Consider the following 24648-nt stretch of genomic DNA (forward strand, 5'->3'; position numbering starts at 1 on the left):
TGAACAACTGTCTAAAAGCCCTCAGAGCCTGTTCAGGGAGAGGTGGGTAACCAGAGCGCTGAGGGACACAGGCGGGGGAGGGCGACAACCACCACCCAAGGGGACCGTGGAAGCCCTTCCTCCATTCCATCTGGATCCTCCCTGGGTGTCCCTGATTCCAGCCGCCCCGCCCCAACAAAGCCTTGAGAACTCACGGCTTCTCCCCCAAGCATGGGCCATGAGAGCACGGGAAAGAGCTGGGTTCAAATTCTAGCTCGGCCCCTCTTTGCTGGGCAAGTCAGTTCGTCATGTGAAGTCTCAAGTCCCCTCCTCAAAAAAGCAGTCCCTGTTCTTGCTACCGTGGAAGGGCCGGACAAGAGGAGCCCCGAGAGAGACCTAGCGAGCTGCGAGGTGCAGGTGCTAACTCCTTGTCAAGCTCGTATTATTATTACTACTCGTGGAGCTGCTGTTACTACTGCTATTACTACTGCTCCATGCTAGTAACAATACGGGGTGGCTGTACTCAAGAAGGTCAGAGAGAGGCAAAAATAGCCTCTCCCTCGCCTCCGCACCCGGGGGGCCTCTGCTTCCAGGGGTCTCAGGGCCCACCTGCGCGCCGCTGGCCCCCACCCCGCGCTCCCGGCCAAGCCCCGCGCCGCCGCCGCCCCACCGAGCCCCGGGCCGATTCTCTGAGCGCGCGCGCCCCCTGCCGGCACCGGGCGCGGGCGCAGCCTCCGCACCGTATATAAAGGCAGCGTGGCGCGCAGGACCTGGCCGAGTGCGGGAGCGGAGCCGGGCGCAGGGACAACGCTGTGCGCGCCTGAGGTCTCCCAGCAGCTCGCCATGGCTAGCCCGCAACAGCAGCCCCCCTACCTGCACCTGGCCGAGCTGACGGCATCCCAGTTCCTGGAAATCTGGAAGCACTTTGACGCAGACGGTCAGTAGATCTCTCAACTTCTGGGCCCGTTGGCCCCCAGGGAACCTGCGGTGGTGGGGAAGGGGACAGCGCTGATGCGGGCAGGTGTACGTTCGTCCCGGGGGCACGGTGGTGGTGGTGTTTGGGCCCCAAAGCCTGCTGAGGTCGGGGTCTGGAGTTTGGGAGATGCCCGGGCTGCTCAGGTGACAACTGTCAGCAACTTTTCTTCTCCGACATAGACGGCGGAGAGCCCGCCGGCTTTTGCAGCCTCATTCTGGGCAAGTTGGAGCTTTCCCAGAGAGGAGGCCTGGGCGGGCAAGGCTCCCCTGCCATCTTATCATCCCTGCCTTTCTCTTCAAGGTAATGGCTTGCCTTCAGCTGCTGCAGCCACAGGTCTCAAGCCCACTCTCTTCTTTCTCGGGGTTCTCCTCTTGTTTAATGCCAGCTTAGCACCCCCCCCCCCACTGTCCTGGAGATTAGGACAAGCAGGGGGATACTAAAGGGAAAGCCTGGGCCTCCCCCAGACAAACTGGCTGGGAGTAGGAGTTGGGAGTGACCTGGGGGCCCTGAACACCCCTTGGGCTTCCTTTGCCCATTTCCCATCCTCCCTGGGCAAATGCGTCTGTACACAGCAGCAGTGGGTGTGGTGGGGGCAGGGTTGGGGGACCAGCCTAACATATTCCCTCATGGTGATAGTCCTGGCTGCTTTAGGTGACATCTCTGGGTGGAGGGAAGCTCAATCTTAAATGCCTACTGAGACACTGACTCCCCCAGAAATCGAGGGCCGGACAGAATGACCTTAGGAGGTGTCTCCCTGGGCTGGCATTCCATGAGTCTATGATGGTCTGATTCAGGCATAAAGGGAGACCCCCACCCCTTTAGGAGCCTCTGATCTTACTAGAGACGTTTTCTCCACCCCTCCAAAAAAAACTAAGTGATCTGATTCCCTTCTCAGGGCCTGGCCGGGATGGGCATCCCAAATGTTCAGGCATCTGCGACTCCTGGCAGGGTTGTGGCGTCGGGGTTTTAGCCTGGGATTGACAGCGAGGGGGGATGGAAACCAGAGGGAGGATCAGGGGTGGCTCACTTAATTCCTCCCTCCTCCTTTCCTCATCTCTGCAGGGCACCCAGGTGGCTAAACAGAGGCCCTCTGCCCAGGGTGCTTGGAGAGGCAAGGGTTAATGTCTAGTAAAGTTAATGAGTCAAGTTTTGTTCCCTGGGAGCCACCTGAGAAAGCTGGGTTGAGAGCCAGGCAGAGGACCGGGCAGGTAATCTCCGGGTTGGGATGGTGATCTGCCTGTGAATTACTGAAGGAGGCGGGTAGGCTGTTAAATCTGTAAAATGGGGCTAAGGAGGGTTTGTACTTCCGATCCCCAGCTTGGACCATAGACTGCCTGGGTGAAAAGGGATGTAAGGTGCAGCCTCTTAGTATTCCAGATGACACGCACATTCCCCGAGGATGCTTCTGCCAGTTTATCTGCACCAGAGACTTGCAGGATTCAAGGAAAGTTACCAAGTGGCCAAGGTTATGCCACCAGCCTCCTGCCAGATGAGTCAGCTATAACAGACAGAGGACTCCATGGTTCCTACTTTCCCCTGTCCTCGTGGGGACAACCAATAGCACACTCAATAATCATGCAAATCCTTACATCTATCTGAGACCTCATAGTGTTCCAAACACAATCACACCTCCTGGAGTCCCTGTGAGGCTGCTGGGCAGGGGAGGTGCTCCTGGCGCAGGTGAGGACGGGGGGGGGGGGTATGAGGGGCGGGTTCTCACAGGCTGTACAGAAAGGGAGTCGTGGGGCTCCTTCCCGGCCAGGGTTTATTCCCTGGGAACATGCATTTGGGTTGCAAGAGGGATTTTTCTGTGATGCTGGAAACCACCTTCCCACTTGCCCAGCGAAAAGCCTCTACCACCCCCTGCCTCCGAGGCAATAAGCTGTTTCTTTAATCTCAGAAAGGGGTCCTGGTGCGGGCTGGAGCAAAGCTAAGCGCTAGCACTAGACGCCAAGAGTCCGACAAACACCCCCAAAGCCACTGTGCCTCTGGTTCCATCCTGCTCCCATAGCAAAGGGGAGTTCAATGCCTGCTTCTTGATTCCTGCCTACCAGACACCCCGTTGCCCTCTCCGGCCACTGCCTCAGGGAGGTCCCAAGGAGGAGCCCCAGACCTAACACAGAGAGAAGACAAAGGGGCTTACAGTGCCAGAGATGGCACAGAGGTGATTTAGGAAAAGAAGGATACAGCCAGATTGGAGTTCCACAGAAGGATCCAGAAAGAGGCTGTGGACGGCCTTGCTCCATACCTTTCCTACCTAACCCCTCGAGCACAGCCAAAGACTTCTGGGGAGCCCACCCCCTCCCCTGAGGCACTCCATGCCCTATCTGGGCCTCCCCTTACTAAGTCTGGCTTCTGTGTTCACTTTGGACTTGCTCCCTGATACGGAGTCCCCCTGCCTCTTACAAACTCAAAGAGCTCTGGGAGGACTCCCGTTTGCAACCCACCAGGACCCGGGAGCCCAGTCAGGCACAGCCCCCCAGGGGAGGGAGCCACTGCCCCACTCTTCCCAGACCCTCTAGGAAACAGATGAGGCAAACTTAGGAGAAGCTGGATGCCAAAGAGAGGGGAGCTGGGGCGGGGGACTCTGACCCTAACTCAGCCCATTACTAACCAGGAGGAAGGTCAACCTGGTGACGCTGCCCTAAGAGATTCTTTTCAAAATCTGCATCAGTCTCATGGAGAAAGGAAGGAGTAGGTGTTTGGAGAGAGAAAAACTGGGACTCAGAGAGGCCAAGTTCTTTTCACACGGCAAAGTGGGAGGGTGGGGGGCACCCAGGGATCCTGTTTCCTCGTGCCTGGTTCCATCCTTGGGCTCTCCCTCCAAGGTCAGCTGCAGCCATGCATTTGGGAGAATTCAGATGTCATCCCCCCAAGGCAGAAGTAGGGAAGACCGCAGGCAAGCCCACGCTCTGACCCCACATGCCGCCTCCATGCTCGGAGTGACCCTTACACGGCCCACCATGTCTGAGCCCCATCCCATGCTGCCTGGCCACCTCTTTCTCCGGAACGTCCTCACCCTGCACGATCCAAGCAGCTGTGCGAGGCCCAGCTTGGAGCCCACACTGGCCTGTCCGTGTCGTTCCGATCAGATGAGCCGCCAGGCTCCAGTTTCACGGATGACCAGTAGGAATCTCCATGGAAAGCCAAGGTGTGGCTCAACAGGGAAAAATACCACAGCCTTTAGAAGCCACTGAAATCACAGGGACAGGATGGGTTCTCTCCCAGAGGCCAGCAGACACCTGGATCCAAACAGGGCCTGCAACTCACCCCCGGAATCTAACATAGCTCTACCGTGACGTGTACAAAAAGTTAGACAAACAACGGCATCTGTTACCGAGTTCTTGGGAATGCTGAAAATTCGAAAGGAAATGCCCTTCACCAGGGAGGAGAAAAATGAATTGTACCCATCTCTACAGGGGAATATTATGCAACCAAGCATAGGGAGTGGGAGCTTTTCCACTGACATGGGAAAACATCCAAGATGGACTACTAAGGGTTTTTTTGGTTTTTGTTTTGTTTTGTTTTTTAATGGTAGCAGGACGCTATTACCCTATGAACCCATTTTCATTATTCACTAAGCTCAAATGCTGGAAGAGATTCGAGAGAATGCCACACATTATGCGGCATGGAAAATGGTGGTTCTCTCTACAGAGCAGGTGAGGTAAAAATTAGAAGGCATTTGCTTTAACTAAGTTAATTTCCAGAATGTTTGCAAATATTCTAAGAGTTTATGTTTCTGGGGTGAATCCGCAAAACAGTAAAGATGTAAGAAGATCTGTATCTCCAGGTGTGGGAATCTGCCCAGATACTTCAGGGTATCTGCCTGCGTCCAGGTGGCCCTGGTGTTGAGGGGATGGGGGGTGGGGTTCAAAGCCTCTTACAGGGAGTGAGCCTTGTTTGCTACCCATGGGGGCCTCAAGGCCTTTGAAAATGAGCGAGAGGAAGGCCCTGACCTGTCTTCCCTCCTCTGTCCTCCCACACCCGACGGTAATAACAGAAGATGCAGGCACCATGATCACCTGGAGGCCTGAGCACCCAGGCAGGCCTGGTGGAGCCTCACGGCTTAGCCCGTGTGCCTGCAGTGAGAGGGGAGGACAGCGAAGCCCCAGGGCCTCTCCAAGCTGGGGAGAGGTCGGGGCAGCTTGCACTGGGATACTAAGTGAAGGCTTTTGGAACAGTAAAAAAGACTTGCCCAAACAGGGCTACAGAATACTTGGTATATATTAAGTATTTCGGCAAACACTGTAACATGTACAATGCAGTATCACTGTGCCATTCCTAGGGTGATTCCAGGACTCCTACAAACGATTGCTTCTTGGCACAAGAGAGTCCGGGGGGTCTGGTCCGGGGAGCCGAGGTGGGAGCTGTCTTTTTTAACCCTGTCTGCCAATCTCTGTGGGGTCTGTGGGTCTCATCAGGGACAGCAAAGAAGGGGCTTGGGGGTCGTGATGGCAGAACGCGGGGTTCTTTGGGGGCAGCCTCCTGGTCCACCCGGGGTAAGCCTTAGGAATCAGCCCCCATTCCACTTTCACCCCTAAACCCCCAAATGCTTTGCTAACAGGGCCCTTTGCTGTGGTGTCTGCAGCGTGCTGGGTCGCCCCGCGCTGGTGGCCTCTGGGGACGCCCTGGGCCCCGCAGCCTGCCCTTGGGGATGATTACACCAGCCAGGGAGGCGCTGTGTCTGTGAGGAGCTGGGGCTCCCCGGGGAGGCAGCCCTGGGACGAGTTTTCACAAACAAGGTAGCTTGAGCCCGCCTCGCCCAGGGCAGCTGCCAGCCCAGGGAGCCTGCGCCTCTGCCTGCTCAGCCAGCTTATTCCCCTCCGGACTTCAGTGGCTGTCCTGGCTGAACCCCTGAGGGAGGTTTCCAGGGCTGAGAAGACCCTTCGGGGAAATTTCTTCCAACACCTGGGGAGCCCGAATTACTAGCACAGGCACGAGGCTCTTGGAAAACAGGGCCTCTCCTGGCGGCTCTCCCGGCCTGTGGCAGGCCATGCCCTCCTTGGCCCAGCCGGACCCATCTGGGGCCTCTGGCCTCGCTTGGCCCTCCCCCGCTCCTCCTTGGCTCTCTGCTGTCCAATCTGTCCCCAGCCTTCTGGACTCCCCCAAGTCTGGGAACGAGCCCAGCCTTCGGCGGCCAGATGTCCCCAGGTTCAGAGGACCCAGAGCAGCTCCAGAACCACTGTTCGAGAAGCAGCTCGGCCCAGAAACACAGACTGAAAGTCATGTCTGAAAGCTCTGTGTTTTCTCAGCCCTTTTCTTGCCCCAGGGGGTGGGCTGTGACTATCCCAAAGGGTGCTCAGGCTTGGGTGGGCAGAGGGCTATTTGCCTTTCCATAAATCTGAACTCTGGACAGACAAGCAGCGGCTTGGGTCTCAGGAACACTTCCTTAACGAGGACATCTGGGATTTGGCAATCCGTCTCCTGGATTTCTCTAACCTGTGCATCACGGGGAGACACGAACTCGTGAGCGCTACTGCGGCCAGGCCCCTAGTTCTCAAACGTGAAGCGTAGGAACCTTGTGAAAACACAGATTTCGGGGTCTCTCTCCCAGCACTTCTGCCTCAGGAGTTCTTGGGGAAGGCCTGGGATTCTGCACTTGTAACAAGCTCCCAGGTAATTCTGATGCTGCTGTTCCACAGACCCCACTAGAAACAGCAAGCCCTTGCCCTCCAGACCTGCTGAATTAGACTCTGCACTTTAATAAGATCCCCAGGTAATTCTTGCACACCTTAACACTTGAGACTCACCATAAACCGGTCCTTAATTCTGACTGCACGTTAGAATCACCGACAGAGCTTTTGAAAACAGGCTCACGAGAAGTCCCCACCCCCATCAATTAAATCTGAACCTCCAGGGGCTGGACCCAGGCAATGGTGTTTTAAAAGCCTCCCAGGTGACTCTAATTTTTATTTTATTTTATTTTATTTTTTTAACCCACTGAACCACCCAGGCACGCCTCCCCTTTTTTTTTTGACAGAGAGAGAGATCACAGGCAGGCAGAGAGGCAGGCAGAGAGGGGGGGAAGCATGCTCCCTGCTGAGCAGAGAGCCCGATGTGAGGCTCCAATCCCAGGACCCTGAGATCATGACCTGAGGTTTAACCCACTGAGCTAACCAGGTGTCCCCCAAGGTGACTCTATTAGAGAGTTTGGCTAAAAACCAGTACTCTCTGAGCTGACGAGTTGACAGCCATGGACTGGTTCAGAGGACAGAGGTTAGAAATGATGCTTTCCATTCGTGTGAGATTTTACATTTTCTGGAATGCTTTCACAATAATACCTTGTGTGGCTCTCACAGCAGCTCTATAAAGCAGAAAGGGCATAAACAGTTATACCCATTTTAGGGATCAAGAAATGGAGGCTCAGTGAGATTGATTCGCTCGATGTCACATGGGCAGTCATGGAGCTGGTAGCAGAATTATACCTCTTATTCTCTTCCTTGTTCAACTCTTAGAAAATCTTTACATGTGAATCTCAGTGAGAAACAAGGGGGCCTCTTTCCAACAGGGGGCAAAGCATCCTTTAGTCAAGGCTTTCCAGGTGTCTGTGATCACCTTAATAGTAAAGAAGTGGTGTGTCACTTTATTTTGTTTTTTAAGATTTTTTGTTTGTTTGTTTATCTGGGGGGTGGTGCATGCGGGCTCGAGGGATAGGGGAGGAGCAGAGGGAGAGGGATAAAGAGACTCCACAGTGAGCGGGAAGAAGTAGCCGGACAAGGGGCTCTATCCGAGGACCCTGAGATCCCGACCTGAGCCAAAACCAGACACTCAACTGAGCCACCCAGGCGCCCCCAAGAAATGCTGTCTCGGTTTCAACTGGGGGAAACTGAGGCACGGTGGTGACAAAGAATGGTAGCCAGAGTACAGTAAGGAAAGATGCAGGGTCTCTGACTCCCACCCAGCCCCCTCTTCCTAATATTCTCAGGATGCAGTTTGATAGGAAGCGAAGGAGTGGCGGTTGCCATGGTAACCGCATTCTTATCAATACCGGTCCACATGAGATTTGCTGGGTGGCCAGTCACCCCACGCCCTGATACTGGGGTCAGAGAAAAAAGCAATCCATTCGTCTGGTGCTGAAGTCTGCTCTGGAAGGATGTAGGTCAACCCGGCCTACCCCTCCACACAGATGAGACGGGGGTAGCAGCTGCCTCCTGGGGGATGGATGAGATTTGCCTGAGAGAGACCAAGTAACAAAGGCCTTTCCCTCCAGTGGTGGAGGATGCCCCCTTCCGGGCCCCACAGCCCCTGCCTCCCTATCCAGTCTCTGCCCCTCTCCTTCTGCGTTCAGCTTGTAGATCCTGACAATTCTTATTTGGCTGCTTTGCCTCCGCTGGACCATGAACCGCTCTGGGGAGTAAGCCCACATCGAGGACTTGTCTATAGCCCCCCCAACCCCCCACCCCCCGCCGCCGAGCACCAGGCACAAAGTTGAACTATTGTTACTTCCAACAGTATAGGTTTGTTGGATTGAGCCGCCTTTTGTCTCTTCGTTGGGGGCACGGAGAGGAAGTGGTGGTGGGATTTCTAGTAGGGTGTGAGGGGCTTGCCAGCCTCTGGGACCCTCCTGCTGCTCAGGCTGGGCAAGGTAGGCTGGGGAGGGGACCTCTTTCTACCGTTGCTGGGTCCTGGGTTAGTTTTCCCTTTCTCCTCCTCTTCCTGGTAGCTGGGGGTTCTCAGAGCTTTCCCTGCCCACCCTGTCAAGTAGCCCTGGGAGCCCCTCCCCATTCTACTATGTCATCTTTCCTTTTCCTTGCTGTTTGTCTGCCCAGCCCCACCCCCACCCAGTTAGAACATAAGACCCATCCTGGCAGACCCCATCTAGCTCACTTTTATACCCCTGGGGCCTAGCATACAGCAGGCACAAAGAGAATGCTCAAGAAGTGTTGAATGAATGAATGGATGGATGAAACCTAGACCAGCAATTAGGATACTCCAATTCTGGTCCCGCCTTGCTGTGTGTCCCTGAACAGATTGCTTACAGTCTCTGTGCCTCAAGTTTCTTTGTCACAAGAGGAGGACTCTACTCTGCCCTGTTACGATCCTGTGAGTCTGGAAGGATTAGGACAACTTGGAAAATGGGACCTTGGTCTTGTGCAGTGTCATATCCCTCCCCCATGGCAATCTACACAGGGCTTCACACATAGTGAGGCTTCAGATTATCTCCTGAAGCAAAGAGAGAAGCGAATGTGCTTTGAAAAATTCAAAGCGTTGTATCCGTGAGCCATTCCTGATGTTCACAAGTGTCCATGTCTCCTGCTGGGCAAGGCACAGGCTGATTGTCAGGTTCTGGAGGTTATTAAACCACCTTAAAACCTTTCTAGAACAGGAATAAACACAAGGACATTTATTCTTAGTAAGTTTCAGAGAAACTGCAAGGAAAAGGTGGGTCCCACAGGTCTGTACTCTTCTAGATTTCTTCTTCTCGTTCATATTGCTCAGTGGGAGGTGGTTCAGTGCTGGCCTCACCTGCTTTGGCCTCCTGTACCCAACTCTTCCTGGCTAAAAGCAAGCAGCCCAAGGACAAGGTGTCCCCTGGCCTGGGCAGAAACACCTGCCGTGGTGGTGATGACCACTGGCATTTTGGAGGCTCACTGTGGGCCAGCACTTTCCATGTGTTTTTACCCCCGTGGAGTCTTCACTGCCAACAGTAGGAGGCGGGCGCCGTCATTATCCCTATTTTATAGGTGAGGAAACAGGTCCGGAGAGGTGACATCCCAAAGCGAAACGTTGAGTAATAGAGGCAGGACAGGAAGTGGGTGTGGGTGCCTCTGCAAGAAGTGTGGGTAACCCGCCCGCACCCCCCTTCTACAGCAGGTGCCGCGCTGGCAGGGAAGTGGCATAGCAGGGCCAGCTCTGAGGGTGGGGAGAGATGCTGGTCAGAGCTGAAACCCATCCTTCCGGATCATTGCAGGGACTGGCGAGGCAGAGAAAAAGCACTTGTTCCTTCAACTCCGAGGCATCATCAACTAGACTGCCTTTTGCCTAGAAAGCCCTTGGCCCTTCCGCTCACACCCCCTCCACCGCTGGCCTCACAGGCCATTAGACGCACGCTCATGAAATTCCAACCGTCACAAGAACGATGACCACTGTATGCCAGGGGGGAAAAGGGAAGCTCCAGTCCCCTTCCCCCACCCCCTAAAAACAATCACACATTTTCCCTGCTGAGAAAAATATATCATTTATCTCATGGGATCCTCTCCATGCCATGTTTATTGTGGCATCTTCTCCACTAGGGGGCGCCTCTGTGGTTATTTATTGGGAATCTAAATTTTCAGGGGATGCCAGGGGCAGAGGGTGGGGAGAACCCCCACCCCCACCGCAACCCCATCCTACCCCTAAGGGCCAGGATAAATACTCCTTTTTTATTGTCTCTGTTTCACTTGTAATTCCATTTGCCCTTGACGAAAGCCACCAGTTGGCTATTCTCTATAGGAACCTTGCTCGATTGTTTTAGATCAGATTGGAAAACTTGACTTTAGGCCTGTGGTTTCCAAACTTGCTGCTCATGGAAATCATCTGAGGAGCTTAAAAACAAAAACAAACCGTGATGCACCCCTAAACCAATGGCACCAGCATGTCTGGTGGAAGCCAGACACCCATATGTTTGTTTGTTTTTTTTAAAGATCCCAGGAGAGAGGCGCCTGGGTGGCTCAGTGGGTTAAAGCCTCTGCCTTTGGCTTGGGTCATGATCTCAGGGTCCTGGGATAGCGCTCCATATCGGGCTCTCTGCTCAGTGGAGAGCCTGCTTCCTCCTCTCTCTCTGCCTGCTTGTGATCTCTGTCTGTCAAATAAATTTTTAAAAATCTTTTAAAAAAAAAAAGATCCCAGGAGATTCCAGTTTGGGGGAGTGTGGGGGAGCACTCCCTTCGGCCTGTCTGATTTCCAGCCCACAAATGCCTGCTCTCAATCACAGCAGGGACTAGTGACCTTGGCCATGGGCTCAGCTTACCCAGTCTCTAGGCTATCTTGGTTTAAGACTTGAGAACCTAGGGGTGCCTGGGTGGCTCAGTGGGTTAAAACCTCTGCCTTTGGCTCAGGTCATGATCCCAGGGTCCTGGGATCGAGCCCCACATCGGGCTCTCTGATCAACAGGGAGCCTGCTTCCTTCTCTCTCTCTGCCTGTCTCTCTGCCTACTTGTGATCTCTGTCTGTCAAATAAATAAATAAAATCTTTAAAACAAAGACTTGAGAACCTAAAGGGCCTCTCACCACTAAAGGTGATCTTCAAAGTCAGGCACTGACCTTGAGGCCCAGTCCTGATCATTGCAGTTTTTGCCCTAATTCATTCCATCTTCTGCACAGGTTCTGGTCATTGAACTGGAACAGCAGTCACGTTCACGGTGCACTCATAATGGGTGGCTTGGTACATACAAAATCCCATTTAAGTGTCAGAACTCATTTTGCAGCTGATACGGGTTAATGACTTTCCCAAAGCCCTACAGGCAGTGAGTGAGCAGAACAGGGTTTTCCCAGGCGCTCACAGACCAAAGGGCCTCCTCTCTTCATGGCCATGCGGCGGGTTGCCTCCCCTCCTCATAATCCCGGTGACCGATGCTCTCGGGTGCCCCCAGCCCGAAGGAGGGACGCCCTGCCTTTCTCTTCCCACTCTTCCCTTCTGTGTTAGTTTCCCAGAGCTGTTGTAACAGAGTCCCACAGGCCAGGTGGTTTAAACCAACAGAGGTTGGTTTGTTTGTTTTTTTTTTTTTTTAAAGATTTTATTTATTTATTTGACAGAGAGAGATCACAAGTAGGCAGAGAGGCAGGCAGAGAGAGAGGAGGAAGCAGGCTCCCCGCCGAGCAGAGAGCCCGATGCGGGACTCGATCCCAGGACCCTGAGATCATGACCCGAGCCGAAGGCAGCAGCTCAACCCACTGAGCCACCCAGGAGCCCCAAACCAACAGAGGTTTTTTTCTCTTCCTGTTCTGGGGCTGGAAATCCATACCTAAGGCATTGACAGAATTGCTTCCTTCTGGAGGCTCTTGGGGACAATCCTTCCGTGTCTCTCTTCCAGCTTCTAGTGGTTGCTGGCAATCCATGGCGTCCCTTGCTTGGAGATAACATCACTCCAGTCTTGTCTCAGTCTTTACATAATCTTCTTCCCTGTGTGTCTCCACAAGGCCTTCTTATAAGGACACACGTCATTGGATTAGGGCCTACATAATCTACTATGGCTTCATCTTCACTAATTACCCTATTTCCAAGTGAGGTTACCTTCTGATATTCTCCACGGACATGGATTTGGGGGCACGGGGGACACTCTTCAACTCGGTATACCCTCCCACTCCAGAGACCCAAATTCTGTCTCGGGCCTCATTCACCCCTGCAACCAGGGTCTGCCACCTGCTGACTAGCTGGGATGCTGATGACCTTGTGTCCCCCCCCCCCACTCCACCATCATCCCGTTAAATTCTGGATCCTGGGCTCACCCAGCCAGCTGCGGACCGTTCCGCCCACTTCTACCAGCTTGGCCCGGATCCTGGTCCCTGCCAGTGTTCTCCCCTCTACTGAATGTATACCCCAAAAGCCCGCAGTTACTGATCTTGCAGCTGTACAGCTGGAAACACCCTGGGGGCAGGACCCACGTCCCTCACGCTGCACGGTCGGAGGCAAACCCAGACACACCTGCTTGTTGACCAAGAAGTTCTCCCTGAAGCCCCTGACTTCCCCACCCCTCAACCCACCCCATCAGTCCTACTATTCAGCTCCTAGGTCAACTGCTTTTTTCTTTTTCTTTGCTTTCTTCACAGGAAATGGGTATATTGAAGGTAAAGAGCTAGAAAACTTTTTCCAGGAGCTGGAGAAAGCAAGAAAAGGCTCTGGCATGGTAAGCCCAGTACTTTGTCGAACTGTTTGATTTTTTCTATCATCCTGATCGTGGCTTCGGTCAGCATTGTCTGTCTCAAATTCTGCGTCTCCTAAGCCAGCCTGACATCTCTGGTCTTGACCTTCCAAGTTTTTCTTTCATTTGTAAGAATTTTTTTTTTAATTGGAATAATCCCTTAAAAAGAGAACCTTCCTGCAATACCTTTGGGTGTCTGGGATTGAGGGGTGTTCGTGAATGGGTACCAGGGGGTTACTGAACCCCCCAAAACTGCAAAGTTTGTGTCTATGTATATGTGTATAAAACCCTTTTATTTTCCTAAGGAAAATAAAAATAGTCCAGAGCCTATCTAAGATTCTCAGGGGGGTCATGACTCCATTGGATGCTTCAGGGGTTTCAAGTGTCTTTATTCGAGACCAGAGTTTCTCAGCCTCGGCTCAATGGACAGGGCTGGATAATTCTTGGTCGTGGGGAGGTGGGGGGGTGTCCTGTGATTGTAGGATATATAGCACCGTCACTGGTTCTCCCCATGAGATGTCAGCAACATCCTCTTCCAGTTGTAGCAATCAAAAATGTCTCGAGAAATTACCAAAGGTTCCCTGTGGGAGCCACAGAATAATCCTCACCCGAGAACCACTGTTCTAGACCAACAGAGTTCTGGAATCCTCAGCAAGGACCTAGAGGGAAACTTGGTTGCTCCAAACCAGCATCTGAACCAGAGAGTACGGCCTGGCCTCATTCGTGGTGGTGTCAGTCTGCCTTTCTTAGCCTGCCTGAAGCGACTCCAAATCACGTCCCACCCCTTCCCGGCAGGGTCACTGTGGGGCCTGTAGTCACAAGCTTACACTATTAAATTCACAAAAGCCTTGGGAGGACTGTCTGAAATACCGAAAAGCTGAGGTAATTGGACCTAGTTTATTGCAATCCCCGCGTCTGGTTCTCAGATATACACAGTCAGACCCATCACCTCCCCCAGCTCCCGCTGGTCCCTTGGGGGTCTCCCCACTCTCTCCTGCTATGTGTGTCTGTTGGCCAATCCCCTGCCTCTTAGCAAGTCTCCATGGGGCAGTCTGGGAGACAAGCAGCAAATCCGCCAGTGAGCTCCTGGTCCAGAGCCCGGCAGAGCGCCCCAGCGAGAAGGAGGGCCAGCCATGGGCTTCAGCGATGGCCTTGATTCATGGGTTTGTTTATCAACTGTTCCCCCATCACCCCTCATTACTAGGATAATGAAGCCTGCATCCTAGAAATCCCAGGCATGAAAACTGATTCTGGGATCAGTGAAATCTCAGTCACTCCCCATCTCAGATGGCTTCAGGGGTGATTCTCAAGTCTGTCAACAACATCTCAACTGACAGCATCCGTGACTGGTGTTCAGAGCAGCTGGGCAGAAGGGATAGTAGCCTTGGAAGCAGGAGCCTCAAGTTCCAATTCTAGCTACACCGGTTGGTGACCTCGGGAGAAGACACGGCACCCCAGCATGCACCGGTGTGTAGAACGGACAGACCACTCACCCCACTGGGGCTGCTGTGAAAATTCAATCAGCTCACCCCATCTGGGATCCAGGCCTAGGAGCATCCCGCGCACACTCGAACATATAAGGCAGGAAATACTGATGAATAAATCCTGGCAAATTAAAACCGCTTCCCAGGTAGAAAGAACAGACTCTAATCTGAAGAATGGGTAGAATTCTCCGGGGCCCGATCTGAGGAAGCGCCCAAGTCATCAGAGAAGGCAAGAGGCGCCATCAGCTGTACAAGCAGACTGCCCATCGGTGAAGGTTAAGGAAGAACGTGTTCATACACGGAACTATTCAGCAGCACCCAAAACAGGCTAAGATTGGAGAATTTCAGAGAGCCTTAGATTTACAGTGGGCAGTGATGGGCCAAAGGAGCTTTTGAAGTTCTCTGCCTTGGGAGTAGTCACAATAATCGCACAGATGATTGAAATTACCCCTCAGCTCTATGCAGACTTTCTCCTCACCTTCCTCCTGGCTTAAAATCAGAGTGAAAAATACCGTAAATTCCCTTTAGACCTGACAGAAGAAAATGCATGATTTACCTTGCTCTCAGGTAGTGCTAGTTTCCTCCTGGAATAAGTTGGCTTGTATGAGAAGCTGCCTTGGTGAAATGTTGGGGCCTCAGTCTGAGTGATGGGAATAAGTCCTCGCCCTTCTGACAAAGCTGTGGTTTAATCCCATCTCAAAGGCAGAGGGGCATGTTTGATTGCATAAATTACATGGGATGGGGGTGTATGTCCCCATGTGACCAAGCCTCAGAGGAGAGATCGCTTGGACTTGGAGGGATCTTGAGAAGAAGATCCTTGGGAAGGAGTGGGGCCCTGACCAGTCAGAGCGTCGGCCCGGCCCGGTTCTGGGCCTGCAGATCTGGGGCATAGAACGCTCCATGCCACTGCCACACCAAGCAGGTGAGAGATCTGTGGTTCCCGTGGGGCCCGGCAGCACAGTCAGCCCCCACCCCTTTGTTTTTCCCCAGATGTCAAAGAGTGACAACTTTGGGGAGAAGATGAAGGAGTTCATGCAGAAGTATGACAAGAACTCCGACGGCAAAATCGAGATGGCAGAGGTGAGTCCTACATCCTGGCTAAGAGCTATGGGGGAGAGGGGTTCCTGTCACCTCCACTCTGCCAAGCACAAGTGTCCTTCTAGGCCTCTAAAAGGGGGTAGGGGATGGTCTGGAAGCCCCCACCCCACCTCCAGCACTTAGGCTGATCAACAAGAACAGGCAGGATTTTTCTGAGCCTCACAAGGAAAGAAGCAACAAACAGTGGCCTAAGACAGGGAGGGAGCCCTTACGCGCTCTCACGGTCCCAGCAGCTACGCCGAATGGGTGAGGAGCCCAGCTTGAGAGAGGAAGGAGCAGGACCGTTGGAGAACAAGAGAGTTCATGCCCCGCCAAATGGCATCCCAAGGCAATAGTTTTAATTACTTAATTAATTTGTAAACACATAATTTACATATGTAACACATATTATTTATATATTATATACACACACATACATTTGCCTAAATACAGATTGCTAAAACAAATCGAGGCATATTAAAAATTTTAAGAGTGTATTTGGGCAAAAGTGCATTCAAATGGGGCAGTGCCAAACCACAAGTGATCAGGAACACTCCCACCAACAGTAGCCAGGGAAAAAATCTTATAGAGAAGAAGTGGGAGCAGAGCAAGGAAGGTCTTTGATTGGCTATCGCTTAAGTGGTTGCATTATTCGGGAACCCCTCCTGGGCTGCTGTGACTGGTTTCCATTTGGGTTTGCTCACATAGGCTACTAAGGCAGTAAGGTCATCTCAGTTTAATGGCTTCCTTGTCTAATTAAACAACTTACGAATCCACACATATACACACATACATTCCTACGTACACGGTACGTGCGCGTGCGCGTGCCGCTCGCGATCCGTTTGTGATGTGTGGTCTAAGGCTCGGGAACAATGACGGCAGCACAGGAATGAGGGCATAGTTCCTCCCAGGGTGGATTGGGTGGGATGCTGCCTTAGTCCGTGCCCCGGAAGCAGAGACTGAGAAAGGACTCAAGTGGAGGGGATTTATTGAGAGAGAACTCTCGAAAGAAGGGAAGAACGTAGCAGGAACAGGCAGAGGAAGGAGCTAAGGAAGGACATGGTGTCCGACGGAGCTGGGTCTTGACCCGATCTCACCGGGACCTCTGGAATGAGGACCGCACCCGAGGTGGTCTCATCCTGGGGCAAGGGATGGGGTGGTCCTTCGTACCCCCAGTTCAGTCAATCGTTGAATACAGGCTGCCCCCTCCAGGTCGGGGAAAGTGGAGGTGGGTGCCTGAGGCAGTGGTGGTTTGTTGGAGGGCAGCTCTGATGCAGGGAGCAGCTCTGAGCCATTAGCAGGTGTCCTTCACGGCATGAGGGGTGGCCCACCAGCCTAGCTAAGGGGGGTCTGGGAAGGGCACCAAGAGCATAGATGTCTAAGCCGCAAGTCTCAGAGAATCCTGACTCAAATGGGCTTAAACCGGGGGGTCACCAGACTTTTTTCTGGAAAGATCCAGATTATGGTACATGTTTTAGGATTTTTAGACCACATAGTTTCTGCCACAATTCTTCCAACTCTGCCACTGTGGCAGAAAAGCAGACATAGACAGTATGTAAATGAATGGGCATGGCCATGTTCCAAGACAAGTTTATTTGTAGAAACAGGCAATGGGCCAGATTTGGCTCACGGGCCATTGTTTACCTACTCCTGGCTTAAACCATGAGAGGCTCCTAGTGAGACAAGTGCCACGAGAAGGAATGGCTCTAGATGAAGGAGGCCAGGTCCCCAGCTCTGCTTCTCTGCACTTCTCTGCCCCCCAAAATACCTTCATCTTCAGGCTGGCCTGCTGCTCCAGCCACCCCATCTGCAAGCACCCACGTCGGGATGCAGAAAGGATCCGTCCCATTTGGCTCCTCCTGGGAGCGAGGAAAGCTTTGCCAGGAGTACTTTTAGCAGACCTCCCTTCACATCCCATTGGCCAGAACTGGGTCACATGCCTGTTCATAAGCCAGTCCCTGGCAAGGGAATTAGCCCATTTACCTGACTCAGACCAATCAGGATTCGCCTGTGACCCAAAGAAGCTGGGAGCAAAATAAGGGGGGCTGAACAAGGGTATTTTTGCATTTTCTGAAAATCAGATTTGTTGAGGTATAATTTATATACAATAAGCTGCACTGATTGGGAGAGCCGAGTTCTGGGAGCTTAGACGGTGTGCACAGCCTTGTAATTACCACCGCGATCAAGATAGAGCATTGCTATTGCCCTTAAAAATCCCAGGCCAATTTGCAACCACGTGGATGGAACTAGAGGGTATTATGCTTAGCGAAATAAGTCAATCAGAGGAAAGCAACTATCATATGATCTCCCTGATATGAGGAAGTGGAGATGCAACTCATATCGGAAGGTGAGGGGGGTAGGAAAAGAATAAATGAAACAAGATGGGATGGGGAGGGAGACAAACCATAAGAGACTCTTACTGTCACAAAACAAACTGAGAGTGACGGGGGGGGGTAGGGAGAGGGCGGTGGGGTTATGGACATTGGGGAGGGTATATGACATGGTGAGTGCTGTGAAGTGTGTAAACCTGGCGATTCACAGACCTATATCCCTGGGGCTAATAATACATTATATATTTATTTTTAAAATTTTAAAATTTTTTTAAAAATCATAAATTTTGGTAAAATATTAAAAAAAAATCCCAGGCCACCACTCATCTCAGATTTGTTTGCCTTCTTTAGAATTTTATATCACTGGAATCATCTATCAAGTATTCTTTGGGAGACTAGACACTAATTTTTAAAGGGGCTCCACTATCTGTCCCTCTAGCTGTGGTGGGGGGGATGCACTCCTCAGAACATCCTTCTTCCCTTTTGAGGGGCTGTTCTCAGGAAGAAGAGCAAAATGCGGGTCCCACACTGCCTTGCCACTGGCCATTCACCACCTTCTGGCAAAGTGGGCTCCGCTCCTGGCAGGGCCCTCCGGTAACATGTCTGTGTCTCTGTGTTGCTCTCTGGCCCCCCGCAGCTGGCACAGATCCTGCCGACGGAAGAGAACTTTCTTTTGTGCTTTCGGCAGCACGTGGGCTCCAGCACCGAGTTTATGGAGGTGAGGCCAAGGCTCTGCCTTTCTCCCATGTTCAGGGCCAGGCCCACCCCAGTGCCTGGAAGTGGTCCCCCCCCCGGGGGCGATGCTAAACCCCTAAGAGCTCCATGACTCAGAGTGTGGTCCCTGGACCAGCGCCGTCTGCATCACCATCACCTGAGTGCGTGTGAGAAACACAGAGTCCCTGACCCACTGACTCAGAATCTGCCTTTCAGCAAGATCCCCATATAATATGTGCACATCAAAGCGTGCAGAATACAGTGAGAAGTAAGTGTGGGGACGTACATGTGGAAAATGCCAGATACACGCTTATCTCCCCTTTGGGAACTGGTCCATAGACATTTGCATCTTGCCGTATCTCAGAAATCTTGCAGTGAAGAGACCTGTTTCACGTCCTTTGGCTTCCAGAGCTCACGCACTGTGTTCTCAATAACACTGGTGTCCCTTGAGGTCAGGGTTCCAAGGAGCATGAGTGGGGAGCATACATTTCTGTGCCATCCCAAAGCTGGAAAAGCCTGGGGGAGGGGCGGAATTTCAGTTTGCAGCATCTTCCAGTTCTGATTCTTTTTTTTTTTTTTTAAGGTTTTATTTATTTATTTGACAGACAGGGATCACAAGTAGGCAGAGAGGCAGACAGAGAGAGAGGAGGAAGCAGGCTCCCCGGTGAGCAGAGAGCCCTACTCAGGACTTGATTCCAGGACTCTGGGATCATGACCTAAGCCGAAGGCAGAGGCTCTAAGCCACTGAGCCACCCAGGCACCCCTTCCAGTTCTGATTCTTGACTGTGGTCTACACATCAGTGCCCATTCCCCCCCCCCCGCCTAAAAGAGATCTTTGCAAAAGAAACTCTGAAATCCTCAAGTGAAGTAGACCACTCAAACTCAATTTTTTTTTTAGTAATATTGAACAGATAGATGCAGCCATGTAAAACCGCTGATATTTGACCGTTTTTGATTTATAAAAATTGGAAATTCCATGATTCAACCAAATACATGACTAATCCTGATACCAGGCAAACTGCTGATTATTTCTTGGTATTTTTCTGGACTCTGCACCCTAGCTGTTTAAGATATATGTCCCCCAGAGGGAAACTTAACCGATACCCCACACACACTGCCTGCTAGGAGAATGACTGGCCTTCAACTTGACATTGCCATTCCTCGTGTTAAATCCATGTCCAGACACCGGTAATCCCCTCTCCGTGATTTACTGCCTAAAACTAATGGAGAGTTAGCCCAGAAACCCACACGGCATGGAGTTCCCCACATGGGTAGAAAATTGGTTAGAAAGAACCAATTCTCAGGGCAGAAAAGTCATTTTTTAAGTGGCAGCTTGCCTAAGCCTCAGATATGGATTTAATTTTATGGTGCCTTAACGGATTTTCTCCAGGCTTTTCAAGATGGCCAGATTCTGTAAGCTAGTCATTGACATTCTGGATTCTGTTCTTAGTCCTTCTCTTGCCTGTCTTCTGGGGGGGTGGAAAGTCTGCATCTCCTTGCCAGAGCGCTGCTTTTGTGAGAGTCCATTTTTCTGTCTGTAGAAAAGAGAGCCTTATGCCTGATGGTTCCTTCCCTGATGGGGAGGGAGGCAGCCAAAAATCGGTATCTCTTCCATCTCTGATCTGGAAAATGGGGATGATGAATAGTTTGCGGGGGTGAGGGGAGCTGGAAAAAAGACCTTTCTCTCTCTGTGTCCCTCTCTCTCTCAAAGTCATTAGTGGTTTATCTCTGTGTCGTTGATATGATTCCATATTCTTATCTGTCTCCATCCTTTAATCCCCGGTATAGCTGAGACAACCCCCGCAGCCGAGTTTCCAGGGGACCCCACCATCCCGCAGCACACACCCACCCCCCCCCCACCCCCCCCCCCCCCCCCCCCCCCCCCCGGGCTTGGCCGCTTCTTCCATTTTCATCAGCTGGAAACAGGAATTGGTCCCTGTGCCGCCTTGAAAGGCTAGCGCGGGCAGAGAGCTCTGTCCCGCTGCTAAGCACAACATTGTAATTTCTAATTTTAGTGATGCCTCAGGATTTCTTTGACATTTCACAAAGCCCAGGTCCCTTGAACTCTTTTCCTTGAATGGGAAGAGAATGACCCACTGATGGACGAGCACAAAGCACTGGCGGGAAGAGAAGTGAACGGGGAGAGCCTGGGGAGGAGGTGGGGGAGGCGGGGCCAGGGGGGAGGGAGGTCAGAGCCGCTGAGGATCTCCGCCCCCTCCACCACCCCCACCCCCCACCACCCCCACCCCACCCCCGGCAAAAAAAAAAAAAAAAAAAAAAATCAAAGCGATGCTTTGCTCTGAGTGAGGACTGGGGTGCCTTCAGGTTACCCTCCTTTTTTTTTTTTTTTCCAAGATTCTATTCATTTGTCAGAGAGAGAGAGAGGGCAGGGGAGGGGCAGAGGGAGAGGGAGAAGTAGGCTTCCTGCTGAGCAAGGAGCCTGATGTGGGGCTCGACCGACTGAGCCACCCAGGCACCCCCAGGTTACCCTCCTTTTAGGCAGCTTTAGCCCCAACTTTTAGGGGCTATCTGCCTATTTTCTCAGTCAAGACTCCGATAAGCTAAACTCTAAGGCACTGGGTACATGCAGGTGGTTGGTGACATCATATTTATAAACCTGCTCTTACTGGTTCTTTCTCAAGGGCAGGCTTTCTGGGCACAGGAAGGAATATTTGAATGGAACCAAAGCATTTTTCCTCCCCAGAGAAAAGACAATTCCCTGATCAAATACCATCTATCCAAGTTGTCCGTGGCATAAGTTTACATTTTTGCTGGGATTTGCTCATGTCTCATAACTTTTTAAGCAATCAGGTTCCAAAAAAAAAAAAAATACTACCAAATTCCCTGAGTCACTGCCATCCCATGAGAATTACACAGCCTTGTTTGCTGGTATGGAAGAAAGGTCTTGGGTTATCTGGAAACTCACCCTCTGGACAATAAAAGGGAGACATGACATAGAGAAGGGAGTGGATACAGGGGATCCAAATTTGGCAAAATAATTAGTACCTGCTGATTCTTAGTAAACCTGGTGTCACCGGTGTGGGGTGTGCACTTTGGAGGTGAGGGAGAAGAGAGAAAAAGTCAAGGGAAGAAACCTTGAAAGAAAATAGAAGGAATATATTCAGGCACCAACTTAGATCAAAGATTTGGGGAAGTGGGGCCCTCTGGATTGATCAGGGAGAGGGGTGGTTTCCTTAAAAAAAAAACAGAGAAAGAAATGCTTTTTATCACACAGATGGGGAGTAGCCTTGGGACAGTCTAAATGGGCTGACAGCATACCACTTCTGTTCCCCTTCAGCTGTGGATGCCTTGTGCACCATGGTGATGGAGGAGGGAGTACAGTGACTGTATCTGACCCTTCCAGAAGATTCTCACCCTTGGCCCAGGCCCCACCCAGACAATCATAAGCTTCCAGAGCAGAACATGCTGTATACCCACAGCAAAAATTGGATCTACCAGATCCTAGTGCTAGAAGTTGCTTGGTTAGCACCTTAGAAAACCATAACCCTGTCCAAAAAAAGAAAAGAAAACCATAACCGTAGTTACAAAATGATCCAAAAAAGAGACCCCAGCCAGTTAAGAGTAGGTAGATATCGTCTCAGGGATTTTTTTTTTTTTTTCCCTTCTCTGTGTGACCTTGGCCAAGACACTTCCCCCATTTCTTCATCTGTGACACGGAAGGGACTGGGCTAGACCATCTCCACGTCCCCATCCCCGGGTAATATTCTTGAACATCAAGACCCAACCTGGTATATTAAAGGGAACTGGAAGGAGGCTTAGAGGTATTGACGGGTCCTTGCACATAGGCTGTTGCTCCCATTGCAGGCTTGGCGGAAGTATGACACAGACAGAAGTGGCTACATTGAAGCCAACGAGCTCAAGGTAGGATGGGCCTTGGGGAGGGTACGGTATGCACAGAGAATGGACTGAGGCCAGAGTGGTATCCAGGGAGGGAGGATAGGCAGGGAGCCACGGGGCCAGGGAGCTTGACCAGACTCCACTCCTTTGCACATCAGTGCCCGGGACAGGCACCTTCGAGACAACTCCAGCAGATCTGTCCCCCACCTGTGGGTCTAGCCCACCACCATCCCTCTGCAACCAGTGGTGCCCAGGCCGCTGCTTAGCCCTGGGTCCTGGGCTCCCTAAGGTGCCAGAGCCAGTCTCTGCAGCCTCTCCGAGGGGCTGAAGTTGCATCCAGGCCTTCGTGATCATCCCACAAGCATTAGGGATTAGGGAATCAGGAGGGATGTAAGCCATACAAATGGGAGACCTCAGAAAACAGTGTTGACTGACTGAAGGAGCAAGTAATGAAGGAGGAACTGACTGCGTCAGGAGCTCTCAAGAGACCTTTTGTGTTCTAGGGATTTCTGTCTGACCTGCTGAAGAAGGCGAACCGGCCATATGATGAACCCAAGCTGCAGGAATACACCCAAACCATAGTGAGTGGGCAGAGGCACGGGACTGGGGCCCGCCCCACGCCAGCGGGATTCTGGGTTTCCAGGGTTCTTTGCTGGCTGAGTCTTCAGGCCCTGGTGAAGTGACTCCCAGTGGCAAAAGGGTTGCTGGTCCCTGGCCTCACGCACCCTCTGTCTGAGATCCTCACTGAGCTAGGAGGAGACGGGAGCATCTGTTTCCATGACAACCTCCCCAGCTCTGGGAGAGGGTGGTGGGCCTTTGCTGCTGGCCAGCCCAGCTCCTGGGGCCCTCCCCCAAGAAGAGGAGAGAGGAGCAGGGACCCATTTAGACCCTGCTGGTCTCTGGCCTCTGGGTGACCTCAGAGGGGGCAGAGCACACCCACCCCTCTCCCTTCCTCTCTTATGCAAGGGGATGGCGGGTCAAGGTCCCCCCTGAGAGGTCAAAGCGAATCACCCAGGCACCTCTGTCTGTCCCCAACAGCTACGGATGTTTGACTTGAACGGGGATGGCAAGCTGGGCCTCTCGGAGATGTCCCGGTAAGTGCCCGAGCCCACTCCAGGGTCACTTCTCCCAGGACCTCTGCCTGCGGTCCTGTGCCACCCTCCCTGGCTCGAAGACCAGTCGGGGGTGGGGGGAGGACTGTAAGACGTGACAGGTCAGGTGTCATGAAGCTCAAGACCAAGCTAGAGAGAGTCCCAGCACCTCAGTGCGTCCGCCTCCCTCCGTGCAGACCTTGCCACTAATTCCTCCGTGCTCAGAGACAGTTTCCAGAACCACAGGCGCAGCTTCCACATCCCCCTCCATCCCGTTGTTCCAGCCTCTGCCCTGTCTCCTAAGCTCTGCTCTAACGCTTCCTTTCCAGACTCTTGCCTGTACAGGAAAACTTCCTGCTTAAATTTCAGGTAAAAGAGCCTCTGCTTTTCTTCGCTTCCTCCCTTCCCTCAACCCCACGCACTTCATGCTGTCACCCTACTGTTGGCACCCCAGCACACGGGGGCGCACACGCACGTGCAGACACACACGCAGCCCTGTGTCTGCTCACGTGTACACACATGCACCCATGCACACATCCTTGTACACACACTCCCACATACACACATATGCGCTCACTCACACGTGTGCACGCAGGTGCACACGGATATACACGCCCTCTCGTGCACACACAAGCGGTGCACTAATTTGCATACACACACCGGCATGCACACACGCAACGTGCACGCACACACACTCTCCCAGGCTTTTCCTTCCCTCTTTAATACCTCGGGCCTTACAGGGCATGAAGCTGACCTCAGAGGAGTTCAACGCGATCTTCACATTTTACGACAAGGTAAGACAGAGAGCAGTGTGGGAGACAGAGAGCAGTGTGGGAGGGAAGAGCAGGGGCCCCGCCAGCAGGGGAGCCCCCAACCACTGGCTCCTCTTTGTCCTTTCGGGGGAAGGAGGGGCTCAGTATTGCTCCCTTGTTGCCGGCTCATCATTTCGCATCGGAGCCAACTCTTTTGCTAGGCATTTGGGAGGGAGAGGACCCCCTTACCGCTGTCACCCCTTCCTTTGCTGCCTCACCTGTGTGACTCCAGTAGTCTCCCTTATAACCAAAGCCTGGAGGGTAAGCTTTAAATAGCCCCTGTGTTCATCCTGACATCTTAGGGAGTTAGCTAAATGCTTCTGGAACCTCATCTGTATTTTCAATGCAAATGCAAAACACCAGGACACACACTTGCCCTGGGGTGTCCCGTCCCTGCCTTGGCTGGGGAAGTCAGCAGTTCGGTGTTATTTTGACACCACGGGGTGTGAACGCCTTCTGCACGGAGCAGAGGGAAGGTCAGACTCCG

The 24648-nt window shown here is 52.4% G+C and overlaps 1 protein-coding gene across 1 annotated transcript in view; it reads left to right on the forward strand.

Moving 5' to 3' along the window:
• Positions 1–733: 733 nt before the first annotated feature.
• The window catches only part of CALB2 (calbindin 2), a 28870-nt gene continuing 4955 nt past the window's right edge, over positions 734–24648 (forward strand). The window contains exons 1-9 of the mRNA XM_044260382.1: positions 734–916; positions 12704–12780; positions 15270–15359; positions 18324–18404; positions 22226–22282; positions 22762–22839; positions 23297–23352; positions 23679–23718; positions 24090–24143. Coding sequence (XP_044116317.1) covers positions 823–916; positions 12704–12780; positions 15270–15359; positions 18324–18404; positions 22226–22282; positions 22762–22839; positions 23297–23352; positions 23679–23718; positions 24090–24143 — 627 coding nt within the window. The 5' untranslated portion in view covers positions 734–822. The remainder of the gene's footprint in view (positions 917–12703; positions 12781–15269; positions 15360–18323; positions 18405–22225; positions 22283–22761; positions 22840–23296; positions 23353–23678; positions 23719–24089; positions 24144–24648) is intronic.

This window comes from Neovison vison, chromosome 7, assembly GCF_020171115.1.
Source record: "Neovison vison isolate M4711 chromosome 7, ASM_NN_V1, whole genome shotgun sequence".
In the NCBI taxonomy this organism is placed as follows: Eukaryota; Metazoa; Chordata; class Mammalia; order Carnivora; family Mustelidae; genus Neogale; species Neogale vison.